Raw genomic sequence first — 25550 nt, forward strand, 5'->3', positions numbered from 1 at the left:
AGGAACTAACAGCACTATAGAACCTGCAACTATGAGATCAGCCGTGGAGGAACTAACAGCACTATAGAACCTGCAACTATGTGATCAGACGGAACAAACAGCACTATAGAACCTGCAACTACGTGATCAGCCGTGGAGGAACTAACTGCACTATAGAACCTGCAACTATGTGATCAGCCATGGAGGAACTAACAGCACTATAGAACCTGCAACTATGAGATCAGCCGTGGAGGAACTAACAGCACTATAGAACCTCCTGCAACTATGTGATCAGCCGTGGAGGAACTAACAGCACTATAGAACCTGCAACTATGTGATCAGCCGTGAAGGAACTAACAGCACTATAGAACCTGCAACTATGAGATCAGCCGTGGAGGAACTAACAGCACTATAGAACCTGCAACTATGTGATCAGCCGTGGAGGAACTAACAGCACTATAGAACCTGCAACTATGAGATCAGCCGTGGAGGAACTAACAGCACTATAGAACCTGCAACTACGAGATCAGCCGTGGAGGAACTAACAGCACTATAGAACCTGCAACTATGAGATCAGCCGTGGAGGAACTAACAGCACTATAGAACCTGCAACTATGAGATCAGCCGTGGAGGAACTAACAGCACTATAGAACCTGCAACTATGTGATCAGCCGTGGAGGAACTAACAGCACTATAGAACCTGCAACTATGTGATCAGCCGTGGAGGAACTAACAGCACTATAGAACCTGCAACTATGTGATCAGCCGTGGAGGAACTAACAGCACTATAGAACCTGCAACTATGTGATCAGCCGTGGAGGAACTAACAGCACTATAGAACCTGCAACTATGTGATCAGCCGTGGAGGAACTAACAGCACTATAGAACCTGCAACTATGTGATCAGCCGTGGAGGAACTAACAGCACTATAGAACCTGCAACTATGTGATCAGCCGTGGAGGAACTAACAGCACTATAGAACCTGCAACTATGTGATCAGCCGTGGAGGAACTAACAGCACTATAGAACCTGCAACTATGAGATCAGCCGTGGAGGAACTAACAGCACTATAGAACCTGCAACTATGAGATCAGCCGTGGAGGAACTAACAGCACTATAGAACCTGCAACTATGTGATCAGCCATGGAGGAACTAACAGCACTATAGAACCTGCAACTATGTGATCAGCCGTGGAGGAACTAACAGCACTATAGAACCTGCAACTATGTGATCAGCCGTGGAGGAACTAACAGCACTATAGAACCTGCAACTATGAGATCAGCCATGGAGGAACTAACAGCACTATAGAACCTGCAACTATGAGATCAGCCGTGGAGGGAAAGACCAGAGAGGAACAGGAATCCACCAACCCAGGAAGGAAAACAACATACTGCTGGTGGAAAATACAATACAAGCTCATGGAACAGCTTTCTGCTGAAAATGAAACAACCCCATTTTTGGGTAATTAGCCTATTTCACCACTTAAAGTATAACACCAACTCTAGTCAATTGGGTGTACTACCAATGCCAGAGAGACCTGGCTAGCAAGAGACCAGAGACAAGGCCTCCTATTAATAGGCCACTTAGAAACCCCAGGGTTGAGGTGAGGAGGAAGAACCAATCCCACTCAGCTAAAGCTCTCAGCCTCTCACTGACTCCTATCAGGCTCAGAGCAGAAAACACTGGAGCATCCTGCAATCTCACCCTCCTTTGTCCCCTCTTAATCCTCACTGTGACAGGACGATTGGTTGTTGGGGGACAGAACGCAGCGTATTGTGAGGCTGGAGTGGAGGGAGCAACGGCATTCCTCTCAGTGCAGACCAGGACAAGGGATGAGCTGTGACTGTTCCAGGCTGCCAGGACTCAGAAAAGAGCTGGGAACAGGGCTGGTTTTGTGAGATCAACCAGTCCTGCCACTCTGCCAACTCCAAACCAACAACAAAACCCAATGGAGGAGTAGACCAAATCCACATTCATCTGAAGGGCTTCCCTCAATGTCTTTCAACCAAGAGTATCACTGTCAGTTCAAATGGATATTCAACTCACACATTGGAACTCTAGATGAACGCCATCTTTCACATTAAAAGAGACAGCATCACCATTCTGGAACGCACAAAATCAGACCAGACGATTTAGAGGAGAGCTTCATATCATATTTACCATCTCTCAGCTTGCTGCCCTTTGAAATAACCTCTCTGACAAATGAATCAACCGTACCAGCTAGCTTTTATAGGTGGTCACCTACACTAGAACATAGTATTAAGGATCCTGTTTTTGGGTTAGGGGGCAGCATTTTCACTTTTGGATGAATAGCGTGCCCAGAGTGAACTGCCTCCTACTCTGTCCCAGATGCTAATATATGCATATTATTAGTAGTATTGGATAGAAAACACTGACGTTTCTAAAACTGTTTGAATGATGTCCGAGTATAACAGAACTCATATGGCAGGCGAAAACCTGAGAAAAATCCAACCAGGAAGTGGGACATCTGAGGTTTGCAGTTTTTCAAAGCTTGGCCTACAGAGTACACATTGAGATATGGATGAGGTTGCACTTCCTGAATGAGGATTCTACTATAAAGGAGGGGCTCATGAGACCTGTTTGAGTCAGTGGTCTGGCATAGTGCCTCGGTCTCATGACGCGCACTCCCGACAGAGTTACCTCTCGTTCCAGTGCCTTTCTAAAGACAAAGGAATTCTCTGGTTGGAACATTATTGATGTTTTATGTTAAAAACACCCTAACGATTGATTCCATACATCGTTTGACATGTTTCTAAAGGACTGTAATGGAACTTTTCGAGTTTTTGTCTGGATGAAATGCTCACGCCTCATGAAGATGGATTACTGGGCTGAACACGCTGACAACAAGTGGCTATTTGGACATAAATGATGGAACTTTATGGAACAAATCAGTCATTTATTGTCGAACTGGGATTCCTGGGACTGCCTTCTGATGAAGATCATCAAAGGTAAGTGAATATTTATGGTGTTGTTTCTAACTTTGTTGATTCCAAAATGGCGGCTATTCCTCAGGCTGTTTTGGGTTTTGAGCGCTGTTCTCAGATTATGCTTTTTCCATAAAGTTTTTTGGAAATCTGACACAGCGGTTGCATTAACGAGAAGTCTATCTTTAATTCTGTGAATAACACTAGTATCATTTATCAATGTTTATTATTAGTATTTCTGAAAAATCACAGGATGTTTTGGAATCAAAGCATTACTGCACGTAAGGCACCAATGTAAACTGAGATTTTTGTATATAAATATGCACATTATTGAACAAAACTTACATGTATTGTGTAACATGATGTTCTATGAGTGTCATCTGATGAAGATCATCAAAGGTTAGTGATTAATTTTATCTATATTTCTGCTTTTTGTGACTCCTATCTTTGGCTGGAAAAATGGCTGTGTTTTTTCGACTTGGCGGTGATCTAGCATAATCATATGTTGTGCTTTAGCTGTAAAGCATTTTTAAAATCGGACAAGATGGGTAGATTAACAAGATGTTTATCTTTCATTTGCTGTATTGGACTTGTTAATGTGTGAAAGTTACATATTTCTAAAAATATATTTTTGAATTTTGCGCGCTGCCTTCTCAGCGGAATGTTGTTGAGGTGTTCTGCTAGCGGAACCCCTGCGCTAGAAAGGTTAACGTCTGGCCTAGTCATTCCCTTCATAGTAAAAGATGTTGAAGGAGAACCAAGAACTTAAACAAAACCCTCCCAAATGATGAACAATATGGAACCTGCTACACAGGCAATCAGAAAACATGTCTGTTAATGAAGCATAACGAATGGTTAGAAAGCACACAGCACAACTTGGCCTCGGATCATAATTCCATCTTGCTCTCACATCGTTACAAACATTCCATCTGAAAAACCTTGGATAACGTGGGTGAAGGATTGGTCTGAAATAAATATGGACATGTTAAAAGGCTGCTTTGACTGTATCATTTGGGGGGTATTATGTGACACAAACAAAAACACTGAGGAACTGAATGGGACCATTACTGACTACATAGTGTTCTGAAACTACTCAGACACCCTTGACATTTTCTACATGTTACGTTACAGCCTTATTCTAAAATTGATTTAAAAAAAGAATCAATCTACACATAATACCCCATAATAATGAAGCGAAAACAGGTTTCTAGAAATGTTTGCACCATCCCACAAAAAAAACAGAAATACCTGACTTACATAACTATTCAGACCATTTGCTATGGGACTCAAAAATGAGCTCAGGTGCATCCTGTTTCCATTGATCATCCTTGAGGATGTTTCTATAACTTGATTGGAGTCCACCTGTTATAAATTAAATTGATTGGACATGATTTTGAAAGCCACACAGCTGTCTATATAAAAGGTCCCACAGTTGACAGTGCATGTCAGAGGAAAAACCAAGCCATGAGGTCGAAGGAATTGTCCGTAGAGCTCCGAGACATGATTGTGTCGAGGGTATCAAACAATGTCTGCAGCAATCGGGGGAGAAGGGCTTTGGTCAGGGAAGAGACCAAGAACACGATGGTAACTCCAGAGTCCAGAGTTCCTCTGACCTGAATGCCAAGCGTCAAGTCTGGAGGAAACCTGGCACCATCCCTACAGTGAAGCATGGTGGTGGCAGCATCATGCTGTGGGGATATTTTTCAGCAGCAGGGACTGAAAGACTAGTCAGGATCGAGGGAAAGATGAATGGAGCAAAGTACAGAGATCATTGATGAAAACATGTTCCAGAACACTCAGGACTTCAGACTGGGGCGAAGGTTCACCTTCCAACAGGACAACGACCCTAAGCACACAGCCAAGACAACGCAGGAGTGGCTTCGGGACTAGTCTCTGAATGTCCTGGAGTGGCCCAGCCACTGATCGAACATCTCTGGAGAGACCTGAAAATAGCTGTGCAGCGACGCTCCCCATCCAACCTGACAGAGCTTGAGAGAATCTTCAGAGAAGAATAGGAGAAACTCCCCAAACACAGGTGTGCCGAGCTTATAGCGTCATAACCAAGAAGACGTGAGGCTGTAATCGCTGCCAAAGGTACTGTTCCTTCTCCCTTAATGTGACCTGACCTCGGCCCCCATTCCACACTAATCCAAATCTCTCCACCCTTATCAGTGACTGCAACCATGTGATTGTCTTTCCTTTACTCAGTACATTCCAAGCCTCTGGCTCATATCCACCCTGAATTGACCCGACCATATACATTCCTCCTACGGATATCCATTCACTTCTGGTGTAGAAACCAGACTGTGGCACTCCTCATTTCCTCATGATTAACAATATTTCAAGTTTAGAACTCAAAACCCATTATGAGTAAAGGGTCTGAATACGTATGTAAAAAAACAAATAATTACGTGCAAAAATGTCATCCATTTTAGAATAAGGATGTAACAAAATGTGGAAAAAGTCAAGGGGTGGATACAACTCTGATGAAATCCATTCAAAGAAACATTAAAACAGGGTTTAAAAACTACTTGGATTACAAACTCAAAATGAAAAACATACTTGAAAATAACAATACATGGGATGACAGTCCCAGAATCATCCCAGAGTCCCAGAATCATCCCAGAGTCCCAGAATCATCCCAGAGTTCCAGAATCATCCCAGAGTTCCAGAATCATCCCAGAGTCCCAGAATCATCCCAGAGTCCCAGAATCATCCCAGAGTCCCAGAATCATCCCAGAGTCCCAGAATCATCCCAGAGTCCCAGAATCATCCCAGAGTCCCAGAATCATCCCAGAGTCCCAGAATCATCCCAGAGTCCCAGAATCGTCTCTGAAAAGGTTGCCTTTCAGGTCTTCTCCAAACTCAATCCTCAGAAAGAAAAAGTCTGTGATGGTCTAAGTGGGACGTTATCAGGGAGTGTAAGTGGCTGTGTAACATGTACAGAATACTTTTTCAAATGTCATTGGACAGCAGCAGAACCGCCCAAATCTGGAAAAGTGAAACTATTGTGCCCATTCACCAGGTGAATTATCCAAATCCCTGAATGACGGTCATTCCATCTGCTTGACCTCTGTGATAATCTAATGTTTGGACCCCATTGTCCTGGGACACCTTCTCCTGCACACAGAGAGGCTACTGGACCCGTTCCAGCTGGCATATAAACCAGGCCGTGGAACTGAAGATGCACCGGTCTTCCTCCTCCATCAAATCTACATGATCTGGATAAACCACGTCCATATGCCACAATACTTTTTGTAGATTTTTTAAAATCTGTTTCGACACTTTACATCCTGATATTCTGGTGAACAAACTTGCGACCATGGGCATCAACGCACGTCTCATCAACTGGATCAGGTGTTCTCTCACCAGTCGGGTCAGAAGAGTGAGGTTCAGTGTGAATACATCAGAACCCACGAACCGCCAATATAAGGGTACCCCAGAGCAGTGTCCTTTTGCTGGTTCGGTTCACCCTCTACACTAACGTTTGCACCCAAATAACACCAGAAGGTGCAACAGTAAAGTATACAGATGATACGGCAAGGTGTTGGTTTAATAGAGGTGTCCAGGATGACTACAGGACAGAAATAAGGAAAACACATTGTTAAAAGGGGGAAAACAAAGGAAATGACAAACCTCAGAAGTATAAAAGATGATACCGGGCCCATCCACATCGACTTCAAATAGAATCAGTTGAGCACTAATATCTTGGAACTATAATAGACTCAAAACTCTCCTGGACTCAAACACAACAGATATACAACAAGGGACAACAAGGACTGTATTTCATGAGGAGATTAAAGAAATATCAGGTCAATAAAAAAACAACCACATTGTGATTCCAAGCCTGGTACAACAGTTATCCATCACTATTAAAACAACCACATTGTGTTTCCAAGCCTGGTACAACAGTTATCCATCACTATTAAAACAACCACATTGTGTTTCCAAGCCTGGTACAACAGTTATCCATCTCTATTAAAACAACCACATTGTGTTTCCAAGCCTGGTACAACAGTTATCCATCACTATTAAAAACAACCACATTGAGTTATTCTGAAGAACATGGAAGCCCTGTTCTTGAAGAGAGTAGTGAGGGCAGGAGTGAGAATTGCCACTGACCTGACACACCCACTCAACCAGGAGTACAGCTCCTACCATCAGGCCGCAGATACTGACTCCATCTTTACAAAAACCCCAGAGCCCAGAAATCAGCTATTCCCACCAGTAGAAGTCAATTGAATAAATTAATATTAATAATAATAACAACAACAACAACTAATCCCTACTGTGCTGTGATTTGTTGAGATGCAAGACAAGTTTCCCGAAAACGGACACACAAATAATATTGATTACTAATACAAAAGAAGGCTATTCTTTATGGTTGGACACACACAACTAAACATTATAGAGAGAGAGAATGTGTGTGTGTGTTAACTGACCTGGTGGGTGGAGTAGACTGGCCTCTACTTTGTGAGGGACTCGTGGTGGCACTTTCATACTGGCACGGATCTGGTAGAACCTGGGAGACAAACCGTTAGTAATGAAAACAACAGGGAGGACATTGTGTTCTTCCAGGACTGGAACCCAGGCTCTTACAGCTGTCACTCCAACATCTTGATGACGAAGGTAGACACTGCGTGTTCTAGTCCAAGGTCGCTACAGAATGTAGGAATTCTAAGCAGAATAGTAGATGGGTGAGAAACACATGTATTTCATCCCTGTTGAATCCAGGCTGTAACAACATGTGGAATAGGTCAGGAGGTATGAATACGGTGTGAAGACAGAGAAAGAGTCTGGCTCGGTTGGGGTCACCTATAGGCCTGGAGTTTAGAGCGGAGACAGGGGACAGTCAGCCTCGTAAGAAGAGAACAGTCGGTGTCGGTTTACTAAAGGCAAGTAAAACGAGCTTTAACTTTTCATGAATGAATAATGAGCACTTTCTTTAACACTCACTCGTGTGTTAAACTCACATTTAAAGTATTGATGAGTAAAGAAAGACCAGGCCCATCTTCAAACAAACATGTACTGATCTGGGATCAGTTCTCTCTTTACGATCATAATGAATAAGATTACACGACAACCTGGGTGGACCTGATCCTAGAACAGCAGTCCTACTCTGAGACTGTCTGCTGGTCAGTGCTCTGCGCAGGACAGGATTACAACATGCTGTCTCCTTTTGAATGTACATTTCCCAGATGCGTAAGAGATGTTTGGCTGGTATAACCTGACTACTTGGCTGATTCAGGGCCGTGGCTGGTATAACCTGGCTACGAGGCTAATTCAGAGCCGTGGCTGGTATAACCTGACTACTAGGCTGATTCAGAGCCGTGGCTGGTATAACCTGACTACTAGGCTGATTCAGAGCCGTGGCTGGTATAACCTGGCTACGAGGCTAATTCAGAGCCGTGGCTGGTATAACCTGACTACTTGGCTGATTCAGAGCCGTGGCTGGTATAACCTGACTACTAGGCTGATTCAGAGCCGTGGCTGGTATAACCTGGCTACTAGGCTGATTCAGGGCCGTGGCTGGTATAACCTGGCTACGAGGCTAATTCAGAGCCGTGGCTGATTCAGAGCCGTTGGCTGGTATAACCTGACTACTAGGCTGATTCAGAGCCGTGGCTGGTATAACCTGGCTACTAGGCTGATTCAGAGCCGTGGCTGGTATAACCTGGCTACGTGATTAGGCTGATTCAGAGCCGTGGCTGGTATAACCTGGCTACTAGGCTGATTCAGAGCCGTGGCTGGTATAACCTGACTACTAGGCTGATTCAGAGCCGTGGCTGGTATAACCTGACTACTAGGCTGATTCAGAGCCGTGGCTGGTATAACCTGGCTACCAGGCTGATTCAGAGCCGTGGCTGGTATAACCTGACTACTAGGCTGATTCAGAGCCGTGGCTGGTATAACCTGACTACTAGGCTGATTCAGAGCCGTGGCTGGTATAACCTGGCTACTAGGCTGATTCAGAGCCGTGGCTGGTATAACCTGGCTACTAGGCTGATTCAGAGCCGTGGCTGGTATAACCTGACTACTAGGCTGATTCAGAGCCGTAGCTGGTATAACCTGACTGCTAGGTTGATTCAAAGCTGTGTGTGTGTGTGTGTGTGTGTGTATGTTACATTGTGATGCAGCACCAGAGAGGAACAGCCTATTCCTCTGTTGTGTCCGTCTGAACCACATCCCATGTTTGTTTCCTGACTCGCCATATGTTTCCAATGGAAGGAAGGCAGACAGCCGGACACAGACCAAAATACACTAGGATATGGACGAGTCTTATCACACCTACATAGCAGACACAGGACTCTGCATATGAGGTGCTGTTGAGATCACTACGGATCAATGTTCCCTCTAAGCTGTGCTCGTGCGTAGCTCACTGGGACTGCCGAACAGAAGAAACATCAGCCCTCGCAGAGAAGCAGGAGATTGAATTTCATTACATTTTATAGAGTTTCACCCTTTAATTAAAACTATCAACGCTTTGCTCTACTGTGGGAATTGTGATCGAATCAATGCAATATTAGCCACTTTCAATGTAACATATCGAAACAAAATGAACTATGCAAGACTTAGTATGCATAACTAACTGCAAGAGGTTTTGTTGTAGGCAGAACGCATCGGAATTCATTGTATTGGCAGGCAGGACTCAGTGTACTCTGCACCGGGATGTGCTTGTTTTGAGATCAAAGCAAGAGCTGCATGCAGCCACGTGTGCACATTCTGTTCATATCCTTTGTTAGTGAGTTATTAGCCCAGTTATAGATCATTAGTAGTCAACAATAGGGGAGTGCTTGCTTCCTACATGTCTAGACATCTTTGAAAAGTGAGTCTGGTAAAGAGCACTTTGTCTTAAAAGGGGAAGTGTTGTATTATAAGACAGGTTTGAATAAGTTAAGTAGCCAATAGGCAGGTGGTAGCATAATGTGTCTGAATCTCTGTAATAATGGTGTGGGTAATAATAATGCAGTTTATTTTGTAAAGTGGTTTCTTGCATTCAACAACAACAACATGTTCAGTCACCTCCTTGTCTGAAGGACAAGTGGATTAACATGTTAATGTCAAGTCAAACGTCTCAAGGAACGTAGACCTACATTAAACACCACACATTGGCTGCTACTGTAGGTTGAATGATAGAACAGCTATTTCCATGTTAAAATGTTATGGGAGGCATTTTCTCCATTGTTTTTGATGGTAGGCCACTCTAAATTATGATCAAATAGCCACAGTTGCCTACCTGACCATTGTCTGAAACTGTAACTTAAAGCAGGCACAGCCTCAGTGTTCACAGTAAACGCACCCTGGAAGTTGCACAGAACTTTCAAGTTTGCACTCAGCAGATCTGAAAATGAGAGGGAACATTGCTATGGAAACTGTACAGTTTTTTTCTGGCTCAAAAAGGGGCTTAGGTGCTGGGCGTGGCAGGGGGTGTGGCAGAGGGCGTGGCAATGAGCACGTCTCACCGTGGCTACATCTTAGAGAACATTTTAAAGGCCCCCATCTTGGCTCTATAGATACAATATTTTGCCGTTTTAAAGCAAATGTTCTGCGATTCTACATATTCTGTCATGGAGCCGAGAGAAAATGACGCAGTTTTAATGCTAGATTCCTTCTATTCTACACATTTTGCCATGGCTAAGACTGTTCTTTTTCTCAAACATAATAACAAAATTAATACAGCTAAATCCATTGTTTTGGAATATTTTATTCTCCCTGAATGTGAAGCTTTATTTTGGCTTAAAGATGATATTATTTCAAATATACACTGAGTGTACAGAACATTAGGAACACCTTCCTAATATCTAGTTGCACCCCCTTTTGCCCTCATTACAGCCTCAATTAGTTTTAGAAAGTAAACACGTTCCACAGGGATGCTGCCCATGTTGACTCCAATGCTTCCCACAGTTGTCTCAAGTTGGCTGGATGTCCTTTGGGTGGTGACCATTCTTGATACACACAGGAAAACTGTTGAACATGAAAACACAGCAGCGTTGCAGTTTTTGACACTCAAACTGGTGCGTCTGGCACCTACTACCATAACCCGTTCAAAGGCACTTCAATATTTTGTCTTGCTCATTCCTCCTCTGAATAGCACACACACACCATTCATGTCTCAAGGCTTGAAAATCCTTCTTTAACCCGTCTCCTCCCCTCCATCTACACTGATTGAAGTAGATTTAGTGACATCAACAAGGGATCATATCTTTCAACTGTTCAGTCTGTGTCATGGAAACAGTAGGTATTCAGAATGTTTTGTCCACTCAATGTATATAGGTCCATTCTTTTTTCTACATATTTTATATCTGGTTTTAGTCATTTAAGTTTACGATTTAATTGTTTTTCCATCATGAAAATTCATAAAATAAGAACAGTTTGGAGTCAGGCGAACAGTTTAGGCTGCCTGCCCAATGATTACAATAGAAGACAAATCCCTGCAGTACAACGGTGGGTCGAGGCCACTGTGAAGCAGGAAGCAAGAAGAGAGCTTCCCATCCTCTCTGAAGCCCACGTCATGGGAACTCTGTTGGGGGGATATCGAGGCCGCAGCCGGATGCCTGCTCTGCTCCACAGCTGAGTCCACTACAACCAGACACTCAGCCAGACTGCGTTCTGATGGCTACAGACACATTGTTCACTTAGCGTAGCCGAGTGTCACGCTACACTGGAATGTCAGCTTCCAGACTAGTTTAGGCCTCAGGGACCGTGAAGAGTCAACGTTACAGTAGGACAATGTGCGTGATGAACATCAGTGTACAGTGTGGAGATAAAGATCTGTCAGTATCTCAGTGGTCTTGTCTTGCTAACGCCAACCGTTGCTGCAGGAAGCACATTTGGCCTTAAGGTTGTAAACATTACAAAAGGCGTCAATGTGTACAAGAGGAGAGGCTAGATAGGCTTTCTAATGAGTTCATTGTAGAATGATGTGCAGAGAAGAGCCCAAATCACCACTAAATTCATGTTTATCATTGCAGCTTAAAATGTCCAGCCATAAACCACAAATAGTTTTGTGAAAGCTGGAAAGGCCAAGGACCTCATTGTAAAGGTTTGACCCACAGCCACTGTTAACACAAACCAACACCTAGCTATCACAGCACAGCTACACTGCCACTGTGAAGCAATAAGGGAACCTAAGGGAACTCTGCATTCTAACACTGAATGAAGCACCACAACAATGGCAAGTCATGTGACCTGTCCTTGTCAAGACAATGGTCGTCAGGTCCTGTGTTAATATACACAAACCCTTGGACCCGGAAAAAGACTGTTTTTCTACTTGGCTGAGGAAGACTGCTACTTTTGGTCTCTGCACTACATTTATGCCAGTTAACATGGGGTTCCAAGGCCATTATCACACCATGCTCCACCATCAGGGTTGTGTTCATTAGGTATTAAATGGAAGGAAACAGATTGAAACGAGGAGGGACTACCTGAACGTATCCAATAAGAAACACTCATTTTCATCTTATTGAACACAACCCAGACCATAATCAAGAGATCAGACATAATGGATATGTGTTTCACTACTCAGACCTGATGACTTGGGTGACAGGTTTCTGACACCATGTACCGGAACCATCGTGACAAATCGAGACTCGATTCCTCTCAAATGGTAGCATGACGCACGGCATGCAGATGGTGGATGAAAATAAGAACTGGCAGTCAAACGAGTGCATCTACAAACGGGACTAATAGCCTATAGCGACAGTGGTAGCCAGGAAGCGTGCGGTAGTCTCGCTTAACATAGATATGACAGAGTCCCTCTGCTCAAAATGTCTACAAATAGTGTCCCTTTAAATAAAGTCAGTCAGGCCTCTTGAGGTGAGCCGGTGTTTACTTGCTGGTCAACTCAACGACCCCAGGTGGAGGCTTCCTACTCAGACTGCATTAGAAGGTGGAGGATGAGGACTTTTACACACACAAATCAATAGAAACTGCCATTTGAATAAATGATCAATAGCGTGTCTGAAGAGATGGACATTTTAACACAATTATGAAATGGAAGAATGTCACTATCAGTTTGTTCAGATGCAGAGAGAGCAACCTACTTGGAGGACATAGGCTTGTTATTATCACTGACCAACATGTCTCAATTCAACCTCTTTGCCTTTGAAACGGATTTGAATAATCCTCCTGGTAACATCATTATTGTTCGGCTGAGGAAAAGTGTCCCACCACAAGATACCTGGCATTGCCACCATATCTTAATCATATCCATTAGAACAGGGCGTGTGACATCTATATTGACATCAAAATCAAGCTTCCTTTCATTTACAAAATAGGGACTGAGGGCAAAGTGAGGATGAAAGTTTCAGTCCCTGTAACTTCAAGCAATAACAACAGTATAACACTAAATGTAAACTTGTTCAGAAACTTGAAAATCGAGGCCCGTGGAATTTCCCCAGAAAGCCTGGGTGTGCTTGATTAACAGGGCAGCCTTGAAGAAGCACCACAGAGGGCTGACAGTCAGTCTGCAGAGCAGCGAAGAAGAGACACAGTCACTCACCCTCTTTGGAACAGGTCCACATTGTAGAACTTGTGCAGCTCAACAGAGAACTCCACCGTGGCCTGCACCTCACTCATGTTTGGCTTCAGAGGCAGACAGAAGGCTTACACCACCTGGGACATTATGACCCCTGTGGAAGGAGGAGAGCATCCATGTGAGTTACCTGTACTGATGTGAAGAGGAGTTATCATCACACTGGACACAAATACAGGAACAACCTTGAGGTCTTTCTCTCTTCACACTAGTAGAGAATTACAGTGGAGCATGTGTTCTCATCACACACACCCTCAGGCGGTCAGGCACTCAGGCAGTCACCTACACACACCACACACAGCGAAAGTACAAATCACGCAGGCACACACACACACACCTAGTCAACAGCAAACAAACAGTCACACTTGGCTCAGCTGTTTCCAATAACAAGCACCGAACACCCAATCCAAACAGACCCATGAGGTCTGCTGCCTGCTGGGTTCTCTGCTTCAGATGTAAATAACATGTCTTACCTAATTGGCTGGCAGCTCAGCCAAACATAGAGAGAAGGTGGGGGGAGACAGAGAGAGAGGGAGAAGGATGGGGGAGAGCGAGAGTATGGGGGGGAAGGAACAGCTATGAATCACACGCTAAAATAGTCCTGAAATACTATATCAACTACTGGACAATACTAGAAATACACTAAGTACATGTCTACAGGCCTCCTACAGGTCTCCCACAGGCCTCCCACAGGCCTCCCACAGACCTCCCACAGACCTCCCACAGGCCTCCCACAGGCCTCCCACAGGCCTCCTACAGGTCTTAAATTAATTCAACTTAGTCAAGCCAAGTCTTAGGGGCAGAGGAGAATTTAACCTAGTCTGAAACACACAGGTGGGACGAAGACCCAGAGGGCAGATTCGGCGCAATGGAGCTGAGAGAAATTGGCATAGCAAAATCACCCAGGAGCCCTAAAATGACTCGTGAGAAATGAATAAATGACAGTCTTGTAAAGCTAATGGTGCCATGTTCCTGGCAATGAAAGCAGACGAGTTGGAGGGGGAAGACAATATGGCTGGCTGCAGATTTGAAGGAGATAGATGTGTGTTACCTTTATTTAACTAGGCAAGTCAGTTAAGAACAAATTCTTATTTTCAATGACGGCCTAGGAACAGTGGGTTAACTGCCTGTTCAGGGGCAGAATGACAGATTTGTACCTTGTCAGCTCGGGGGTGTGAACAAGCAACCTTCCGGTTACTAGTCCAACGCTCTAACCATTAGGCTACCCTGCCACCCCAGATGGCTTAGATGTGACTGAACTAAAGAGACCTGGGCTGGGTTGTTTAGAAAACACACAGGAAAGAGGCCAAGTAGGGCAGAGAGGGTACAGCTAGCAGGGTTGTTATGATATCTAATGCAGAGGAAGCCTTGAATACAGACTGTTTAGATCTCTCCCTAACACTCTCTTTCTCCCACCAAGTCTGTCATGTTCTGTCTCTCTGATCTCTGACTCTCTCTCTCCGCCTCGACCGCTCTCTCTGGCCCTCTGTCAGTTTCTCTCTTCCCTTCTCTCGTTTTCCTCTCTCTCTATCCCCCTGCCCCCACTCTTTCACTCAGAGATGAAGGAGGGAGACAAACAACAAGACTGGCATGGTTTTCTCAGGCAGATAACCAGAGAGACTCTTATGTATTCATAAACAACCAAAGCAAGCCACCATACATAACAAGCTCTCCATCTTACAGCAAGGAATGCTGTAAATTATTGAGTGAAAACGCAGGGAATTTACTTTAATCATATCAACACCGTATTCATAAAGCTTCTCCTCAGTGTAGGAGTGCTGATCTGGGAACAGTTACGCATTTTAGATTATAATGAATGGACAGGAAGGACCTGATCCTAGATCAGCACTCCTCCTCTAGGCAATGCTTTACTTATTAATACAGGCACATAAATTATAGGATAGACAAGAATATCACTGTCTAACTAACAGTAGCATCATCCATAGACAGGCTGCAAGAAAATGAGAGCACTGTGTTGCATAAGAACACTGTCTCTGGGTTACCATAGTTTCCATAGCCATGTCATAAAGTGGATGTGCTGGGAGCAGGGCATGTTAAAACCTGTTGCACATTTCTCTTATATGGGACAACACCAGTACCTGCATCTGCACGCTTCACAAAGCAAAGTGCATTCAAACGGAGATGGCATGGCTATCTGAAACAGGGCCAGAGATAGTGGTGCCAAGCCAACTTTAATTAGAACAAGTGTCATATTTCTCAACTGAGTGCAACGTTTCCGTTTCAGTGATCAAACGGGTTCCTTTAAGTTGGTAATAGTTTGAAAACGTTGTGGTGGTGAGCTGCTCCAAGTACAGTTACAAAGCCTAGATCCACTAAGTTATGTCTACCAGTAGGGTCTACCTGTCCAGCAGGGTATTTTCTTTGCATAGCAGAGTGCGCATGCTGGTTTAGGCTACTGTTTGCATGGCCAGTTACCCATTTACTAACTGAACAAACAAATAGTCAAATGACTGAGATTTAGCAACACAATCACAATTCCCAACTGAACTGACAGAATGATGCAAAACAATACAGTCTGGATCTAAGTCAACATTACAGATTGTACTGATGAGGAAACAGGGGAATGTAGCCTACTTAAGATAAACCGGAGAGTCACCCTTATTGTTCTTTCCTCATAACTCAGCATGATGCAGACTAGAACACATTTAGGTTACAGTATAGTACAGTATAGTTAGCTGCATGTGCTTTTCTAATCAACTGTGTAGTGTGGTGCCAACCCGTTTCCTTCCTGAGTGCAGCTATGTGTGCGGTCTGATTAATAATGCACCTTGTAATAACCTATGGAATTCACACTCCACTCCCTGGTCTTTTGAAGCCAGTGCTACTCCTGGAAGTTAAATGATTGTAGAGAAACAGTAAGCTCCATTCGTGACAGTTTCAGTTTATTGATCTTTGCCAAGCAAAACAACTTTGTTAGCTGTGTCTGTGAATGCTCTCTGAGTGTCTTTAACAATCACACCTGTAGTTTACCTGCCTCTTTTTCCAACCTAGTCACACTCTTGACAGTGAGTCTATGAGGATACTTCAACATTGTGTAGGTAGCTTGCAAGCTAGCTAGTTACGCAACTGAACAGCAATAACAGTTTGACAACTTACTGAGAAGAAATAGCCCAAGTCATGTCTGAGAAGAGATATAACAACATGGTATAGCTAGTTAGCTAACGTTAACTAGTTACCTTGACTGATGGAAACGTATGACAGTTCAGGGGAGAGTAACATTTATATCCCAGGGTCTAGGAACATACTAATTAAGGGTTCTGGTTCAGTAGTTAGTTAGCTATGTAACACATGCAGAAAACACTTTGTCTATATAGGTCCTGTTGATTGAGCAACTTACATAGGCCTACTATTTCCTCAAAAGTTCCACAGGATCATTCTCAGATGTTGAAATATTCTGTGACCATCCCCTACTGCACACAAGGACAGAATGAATCACCACACAGCATCTGTCTCGCAAGTGTAGTTAGTTACCTAGCCAGCTTCTACCATCAAAACATCATAGCAAGATACATCTAGTTAACTGGGAATTCTGTCAACTAACCAACTAGCTGGGGTTTCTTCAGAAGAAACAGACAAATAGTTGAGTCAACAACGCACAGTAGTTATATAGATAATGTGTTGGCTACAGTAGTTAACGTTAGTTAAATTAGCTGCCAGTCTCACCACATAACGTTAGCTAGCTACTGTTAGCTAACGTTACTGCAAAACTAGCAATGTAACTAGCTAGCCGTCCTTACTTAGCTAGCCAGCACGATAGCTAGCTACGAGTTTAAAGTTAACTAGCTAATCTTTCAAGTAGTAAAGCAGCAGCCAATGTCTTTATTTTCACACATCGGATCTGACGTTGTCGTTAGCTAGCTAGCTCGTTGGCGCGTTCATCTACTCAGTACTCACCAGATTCTGTGTCGACAGATCACTTCTCCTGATAGTTAAACGACGAAATACTATAACAAAACAGCATTAAGCCGACTTCAAAACCAAACGGGACAACGACATGGGTAGTCAATCCAGTCCCTTGATCTTGCACACAGCCTCCGCAGCCTGACGAGGCTTGCGACGATCCGCTGGAAAACAGTGGAAGCGACCACGCACGTTGTCGAACATAAAAACTGCGCAGTTGCTGCGCAGATCCTGTCAAGTGGTCCTCTGACGTCCTTGCCGGTGACTCTTTTGGTGCTTTCAAGACAACTGAGAACTCAAATAACCGAGGTCAAATCTTGAACTTGCCCTTCACAACTCTAGCCATAACCAAACTGATTGGTTGCTAGGGCTCATGGTTGCCAGGGGCACAATGTGAAGTGGGGTCAGCCAATCACATCTTTGGTTCCAGATCCCCAGATCCTGCCTCTCTCTCAGTCTCCTTCAAGCAGACACAGAGAGACCAGCAAGCTCATCTCTGACCTGCACAACAACAGCTGGACTCCCTCATATCTCTTTGGACATGTGGGATGGTGTGCTTGCACAAAGTGAGTGTGTAACATGTATATAATTATTGCTTGTTGTTCTTTATAGTTTTTACTATTGCCTATTGCATTCTGCCTCTGTGTATATCGTTGGTAGCATATCCATGTATACAGTCCTTTATTACAATTATCATTACTCTCGTGCTATCATACAGTATGTACAATGTATTCATTACCCCTGTTTTCTGTCCAGTACAGTACAGAATTACCATTCCACTACCTTTCCATGTACATTTCATCCGTGTGTGTGTGTGTGTGTGTGTGTGTGTGTGTGTGTGTGTGTGTGTGTGTGTGTGTGTGTGTGTGTGTGTGTGTGTGTGTGTGTGTGTGTGTGTGTGTGTGTGTGTGTGTCAGTAAAGTATCCTTGTGTGTAACTCTGAGATTGCCTTATTCCCCTCTAACCAGGGGAGGTGCTAGCAGGTTAAAGATTAGCCCAAATGGAGAGTCACTCTCTTTCAGGTACCATAGAGAATGATAGAGGACTCTAGTGCCCAAAAGCCTGTTTTAGCATGGGCAGGGTCAGTGAGGACTTTCAACATTTAAGTCGTTTACTGGGTGGGACTTCCTATGTGTCGAGGAGGGATCACACAATGCCACCAGGTCAGCAGGAGGGATCAGCCAATTAATTATACCTGTGAGCAAATATTCCATACCTGCAGGTGGCAGTAAGTCCCCAACCTTGCCTTTATAGCTGTTCAAACACACTCCAGGTGGTAGTATGCACACTTTCAGTTTGTTTTTCAACTCATAGAAAATGGACTACTTCAAAATGGAGATGGCCTCAATGGCTCGCTCACAGACTCCATAATGGGACAGATACAAAGAAGAGTCCTCTATCATTCTCTATGAGTGGTAATTGTTACGACTGATGTGACAGATCCAGATTCCTCAGTGATTGAGTTTAGATGGGTTGCTTGGTCCACATCCCATCTGGATATGGTTGGAGAGGAGGCATGCCAGGGTAAATGTGAAATCATCTTTTATAACTACTATCTATTATAGTGGTTGAGGGGGAACTGGCAGAACAGGGCTTGAACCAGTGACCCTGTAGGGCGGAGACCACCTGCGCCATAAAAGCCCTGGCCTCTTTGCAGACGTGCAGTAATCTTTAGACTACTCTGTTAACTTTCTGTTGACATGTGATCTCTGGCACCTATTGGATACTGTGAAAAGGGAATGATGCAACTCCCAAAGATATCTGTAATGGTATAGTGTAAACCAGGGGTAGGTAACCCTGGTCCTGGAGGGCCGCAGAAACTTTATGGAAGACCAAGTGTGTTCAATTTAGGCAATCACTGAACTGATACATTTTTAACTAAGTTGCTCAGTGTGCTGCCTAGTTGGGATAGAATCCTGCAGTACCTGTGGCACACCAGGAACAGGGTTGTCTACCCCTGATGTAGGCTATGTATTACACATTAATGCAGGTGGCAGGCTATAGGCTATAAAATATAATATTGGGAGCCAATAGTCTATTTACTTCCTGCTTTAATTTGATCTCTGACTTGTATGAACACGGTAATGCATTTGATACAGACAGCAGGGTAGCCTAGTGGTTAGAGCATTTGACTAGTAACTGTAAGGTTGCAAGTTCGAATCCCCGAGCGGAAAAGTACAAATCTGTCGTTCTGCCCCTGAACAGGCAGCTAACCCACTGTTCCTAGGCCATCATTAAGAATTTGTTGATACCCAATGGATACCCTATGGATACTCTATTACTCCTATGAAAATAAGAATTTGTTTTTAACTGACGTGCCTAGTAAAATAAAGGTAAAATTAAAAATTTTTTTTTTTTTAAAGACATGGAGCTACCTGCACCTCCACGCCCAACTAGCATCACCACCCTGGATGGTTCCGACCTAGAATATGTGGACATCTATAAGTACCTAGGTGTCTGGCTAGACTGTAAACTCTCCTTCCAGACCCATATCAAACATCTCCAATCTAAAATCAAATCTAGAGTCAGCTTTCTATTCCGCAACGAAGCCTCCTTCACTCACGCCGCCAAACTTACCCTAGTAAAACTGACTATCCTACTGATCCTCGACTTCGGCGATGTCATCTACAAAATAGCTTCCAATACTCTACTCAGCAAACTGGATGCAGTTTATCACAGCGCCATCCGTTTTGTTACTAAAGCACCTTATACCACCCACCACTCTGACCTGTACGCTCTAGTCGGCTGGCTCTCGCTACATATTTGTCGCCAGACCCACCTCCAAGCCTTGGTATTTACCCTGGAGCCGCAGGTAACTTCATGGATGGTTTCTGGGCCTCTGGAGTTCCTCTGATACCTCTAAGTGACCCCATGAGGGGCTCCTCAGAAACCCTTTGGATCTGGACTTGTCCTCATGACTACACTTTCACCCACAACACCAGGAATTGATCTCACTGTCATCTACAAGTCCATGCTTGGTAAAGCTCCGCCTTATCTCAGTACACTGGTCACGATGGCAACACCCACCCGTAGCCCCACGCGTTCCAGCAGGTGTATCTCACTGATCATCCCTAAAGCCAACACCTCATTTGGCTGCCTTTCGTTCCAGTTCTCTGCTGCCTGTGACTGGAACGAAAATCGCTTAAGTTGGAGACTTTTATTTCCCTCACCAAATTTAAACATCTGCTATCTGAGCAGCTAACCGATCGCTGCAGCTGTACATAGTCTATCGGTACATAGCCCACCCAATTTGACCTACCTCATCCCCATACTGTTTATATTTATTTACTTTTCTGCTCTTTTGCACACCAATATCTCTACCTGTACATGAACATCTGATCATTTATCACTCCAGTGTTAATCTGCAAAATTGTAATTATTCACCTACCTCCCCATGCCTTTTGCACACAATGTATATAGACTCTCTTTTTTTTCTACTGTGTTATTGACTTAATTGTTTACTCCATGTGTAAGTCTGTGTTGTCTGTTTTATGGATACCTCATTGGACTTTATTACTGGACTTCCTCCATCCCATGGCAATACTACTATCCTTAGGTTCGTCCCCTGACTAAGTTATGCCAAGGAAACGGCTGAGTGGGTAAACCCTCGGCATTCCTCAAGATATGGATCCCAGATGGCACCCTATGGCCTTTATGGGGGCTTTGCCAGTCTATCTTCAGGGTACCATGGATCCAACCTGGAAAATGGTCCTGGATGTTTGGGCCGAATATGGCACAACTATGGATCCTCCACTGGAAACCCTATGGATACCCTCCATGGTTACCCACCCTATGAAGTTATGGATACTCTATGGATACCCTATGGGACACCCTATGGGCCAAAAGTAGTGCACTATAAAGATAATAGGGTGCCATATGGGACACAAATATGGGCTATAGAAACATATAACATTGTTAACCCGTATTAGCTCTTCCTGACCTTCAAAACAGTGCTTGTTGAAGAGTCTTTCTTCACATTACCTTCACCAAACAACGGTTTTGTTGGTGTCCTATGGAAGTGTGAATCTATGGTGATTCTGAACTGTGTGGAAATGTTTCAGTCAGGCTTGTATGGGAACAGATCACAGAGAATGAAGAGGACAGAAATATTGGGAACACTGACTGTTGAAATAGGTCACCAGATAGGAATGGTGATTGGGGTGGTGTGGGTGGGGCTTGTCCGTCATACCACAACACCAAACGTGGATTCGGTTGATCCATTTTTCTCCTTCAATACATGCTCAGTATTAGTTGCATTTTTTTGGGGGGGCTACTACATGACATCTACCGTCTGACTGACTGATGATTAGTCATCATGATAATAAATGGTTTTAATCAATCTCATGTGACAGGGAGATGGTAATGAAATAACTAAACATTAAGACACACAGGTTCTCTCTTATCAGGGATGGCGCATGGGACACTTGTGTTATAACCCCTAGGAGATAAACATGTATATCATACTTGGCATGGCCCCTCAGGAACTTCTATAGATGCACCATTGACAGCATCTTGTCTGCATCCCCACCTGGTATGGCAACTGCACTTCCATGAACTGCAAGGCTCTAAAGGGGGTGGTGTGGACTGTCCAAAACATCACTGGGCAGGACATTTACACACACAGTCAAAGCTGTTGTTCTATTTACACACTATTTATTCACCTGTGTGACCAAGACACTATGCACTTTATAATTATAAAAACAGTCATACTTGACATAGTACATTCATCATTTAGACTGTATATCTGATTGTGTACATAATTGTTTGATTACTATGCATAATACCTTCTTACTACTTGACCTTTGATTATTATGGATATTGATACTGTACTGCAATGTGGAAGGAGCACCTTTATACCCGCTGTAAACTGTGTCTATGACACATACAATTAGATTTGAAATGGGAAACTAACCCTAGTACAGTGTTTAACCCCCGGACCCACTCCCCACCCCGGAGAACAGTAGAAGTCACGCCTCAAAGAAAACCTCCTCAGTTTGCTAGTCCTACCAGAGGTGTTATTTTGTAAGTTCTTCTTGTTCCTCACACAGCTGGGACCCCTGGACAGACTTTACCAACCACAAAAAACCTGCTAAAGGACTACTGAATGGGTGGATTAAAAAGGTATACATTCATTTATTGATTGATGTATGGAGGTATTGCTTTGCATTATCATGCTGCTATTACACAGTCATTCATGTATTAAAGTTCACAGACTAAGCTATACATTTTGAACTGAACTGCAAATCTGTAGATCTTGGGTCTCTGACCTTGTTCCTGGAGAGCTCCCCTACTGTAGGCTTTTGCACCAGCTCTTGTTGTAACTAACCTGATTCATTTTATCAACCAGCTAATGATTCAAATCAGGTGCACTAGATTAGGGTTGGAAGTTAAAACGTGCAGGACGGTAGCTCTCCATGAAGAGGGTTGCAGAGCCCTGCTGTTGATGATATAGGATTCTATATATAGGATTCTGTTTTTGGTACAAAGAGGGCTTATTCATCTGCTAACATCTGTGTTCCTAACAGTTATGTTCCTAACATCTGTGTTCCTAACCTAACATCTGTGTTCCTAACAGTTATGTTCCTAACCTAACATCTGTGTTCCTAACACCTGTGTTCCTAACATCTGTGTTCCTAACCTAACATCTGTGTTCCTAACACCTGTGTTCCTAACATCTGTGTTCCTAACCTAACATCTGTGTTCCTAACACCTGTGTTTAACCTAACATCTGTGTTCCTAACACCTGTGTTCCTAACATCTGTGTTCCTAACACCTGTGTTCCTACCTGTGTTCCTAACACCTATGCATCTGTGTTCCTAACACCTGTGTTCCTAACATCTGTATTCCTAACATCTGGGTTCCTAACATCTGTGTTCCTAACATCTGTGTTCCTAACACCAGCGTTCCTAATATCTGTGTTCCTAACATCTGTGTTCACAACATATGTATTCCAAATATCTGTGTTCCTAACATATGTATTCCTAATATCTGTGTTCCTAACATCCTAACATCTGTGTTCCTAACATCTGGGTTCCTAACATCTGTGATGACATGACATTTGTATTTTAGGGAGGTCCTCCTCTACTTGTTATGCCATGTGATCCCACAATGCCTCAGCACAGGCCTTCACTCGCAGAGTAAGTATTGTTTAATACTCTGTAGAAGACATACAAACAGTAGGGTAGTACATTTAATTATCTTCTTAAACTCTGGCAAAAGCTTAATGTATAGGCGATGTCAATTCCCAATTTATGATGATGTGAACAGTTCTTATAGAAATGTATGGCTTACACTGCTGCCTTAGGAGATGTTACTAAAGATGTGAGGCTATGCTCCTCCATTGTTCCCGGACCAGGAGGCAGAAGTCAGAGTGCCTCAGGAATGAGGGATGCTGATGATGATGATCATGATGGTAATCTAATTTCAACATTTCATGATGGTAAGAAACTGATTGATACAATGGTGTAGCTAGGTATGACTGCATCAGTGAGCCAAGATGTCAAGTCTCGAGCCAGGGTGTTAGGCTTAAGAGGAAACAACCGACACTCAGAGATAATATTTATTCAGTGCTCACAGCAGGGCTACGTACAGCAGTGCAGCAGCTTTCCAAACACTGGATGATTGGAAGTCTGTCTGTCCACGTACTGTAATCACTGCAGTGGCAGCTTCTTTCAATGTGAAGGTCAGGCTACAAGGCAATCAGCACTTGTGCAGGCTAGGAAGAAGGTGGCACTTGGATGTTTTATTTTTTATTTTATTTCACCTTTATTTAACCAGGTAGGCTAGTTGAGAACAAGTTCTCATTTGCAACTGCGACCTGGCCAAGATAAAGCATAGCAGTGTGAACAGACAACACAGAGTTACACATGGAGTAAACAATTAACAAGTCAATAACACAGTAGAAAAAAAGGGGAGTCTATATACAATGTGTGCAAAAGGCATGAGGAGGTAGGCGAATAATTACAATATTGCAGATTAACACTGGAGTGATAAATGATCAGATGATCATGTACAGGTAGAGATATTGGTGTGCAAAAGAGCAGAAAAGTAAATAAATAAAAACTGTGGGGATGAGGTAGGTGAAAATGGGTGGGCTATTTACAAATAGATTATGTACAGCTGCAGCGATCGGTTAGCTGCTCAGATAGTTGATGTTTGAAGTTGGTGAGGGAGATAAAAGTCTCCAACTTCAGCGATTTTTGCAATTCGTTCCAGTCACAGGCAGCAGAGTACTGGAACGAAAGGCGGCCGAATGAGGTGTTGGCTTTAGGGATGATCAGTGAGATACACCTGCTGGAGCGCGTGCTACGGATGGGTGTTGCCATCGTGACCAGTGAACTGAGATAAGGCGGAGCTTTACCTAGCATGGCCTTGTAGATGACCTGGAGCCAGTGGGTCTTGCGACGAATATGTAGCGAGGGCCAGCCGACTAGAGCATACAAGTCGCAGTGGTGGGTAGTATAAGGTGCTTTAGTGACAAAACGGATGGCACTGTGATAAACTGCATCCAGTTTGCTGAGAAGAGTGTTGGAAGCAATTTTGTAGATGACATCGCCGAAGTCGAGGATCGGTAGGATAGTCAGTTTTACTAGGGTAAGCTTGGCAGCGTGAGTGAAGGAGGCTTTGTTACGGAATAGAAAGCCGACTCTTGATTTGATTCTCGATTGGAGATGTTTGATATGGGTCTGGAAGGAGAGTTTGCAGTCTAGCCAGACACCAAGGTACTTATAGGTGTCCACATATTCAAGGTCGGAACCATCCAGTGTGGTGATGCTAGTCGGGCATGCGGGTGCAGGCAGCGATCGGTTTAAAAGCATGCATTTGGTTTTACTAGCGTTTAAGAGCAGTTGGAGGCCACGGAAGGAGTGTTGTATGGCATTGAAGCTTGTTTGGAGGTTAGATAGCACAGTGTCCAATGACGGGCCGAAAGTATATAGAATGGTGTCGTCTGCGTAGAGGTGGATCAGGGAATCGCCCGCAGCAAGAGCAACATCATTGATATATACAGAGAAAAGAGTCGGCCCGAGAATTGAACCCTGTGGCACCCCCATAGAGACTGCCAGAGGACCGGACAGCATGCCCTCCGATTTGACACACTGAACTCTGTCTGCAAAGTAATTGGTGAACCAGGCAAGGCAGTCATCCAAAAAACCGAGGCTACTGAGTCTGCC

At 43.8% G+C, this 25550-nt stretch overlaps 1 protein-coding gene and 1 pseudogene across 1 annotated transcript in view; one reads left to right on the forward strand and one right to left on the reverse strand.

Moving 5' to 3' along the window:
- Positions 1 to 17562, reverse strand: part of LOC135538388 (protein FAM135A-like) — a 60860-nt gene extending 43298 nt beyond the window's left edge. The window contains 3 exon segments of the mRNA XM_064964293.1: positions 7367 to 7446; positions 13426 to 13555; positions 17374 to 17562. Coding sequence (XP_064820365.1) covers positions 7367 to 7446; positions 13426 to 13502 — 157 coding nt within the window. The 5' untranslated portion in view covers positions 13503 to 13555; positions 17374 to 17562.
- A 72-nt stretch (positions 17563 to 17634) lies between these two features.
- The window catches only part of LOC135538387 (collagen alpha-1(IX) chain-like), an 85028-nt pseudogene continuing 77112 nt past the window's right edge, over positions 17635 to 25550 (forward strand).

Source organism: Oncorhynchus masou, unplaced genomic scaffold, assembly GCF_036934945.1.
Source record: "Oncorhynchus masou masou isolate Uvic2021 unplaced genomic scaffold, UVic_Omas_1.1 unplaced_scaffold_950, whole genome shotgun sequence".
Taxonomy (NCBI): domain Eukaryota; kingdom Metazoa; phylum Chordata; class Actinopteri; order Salmoniformes; family Salmonidae; genus Oncorhynchus; species Oncorhynchus masou.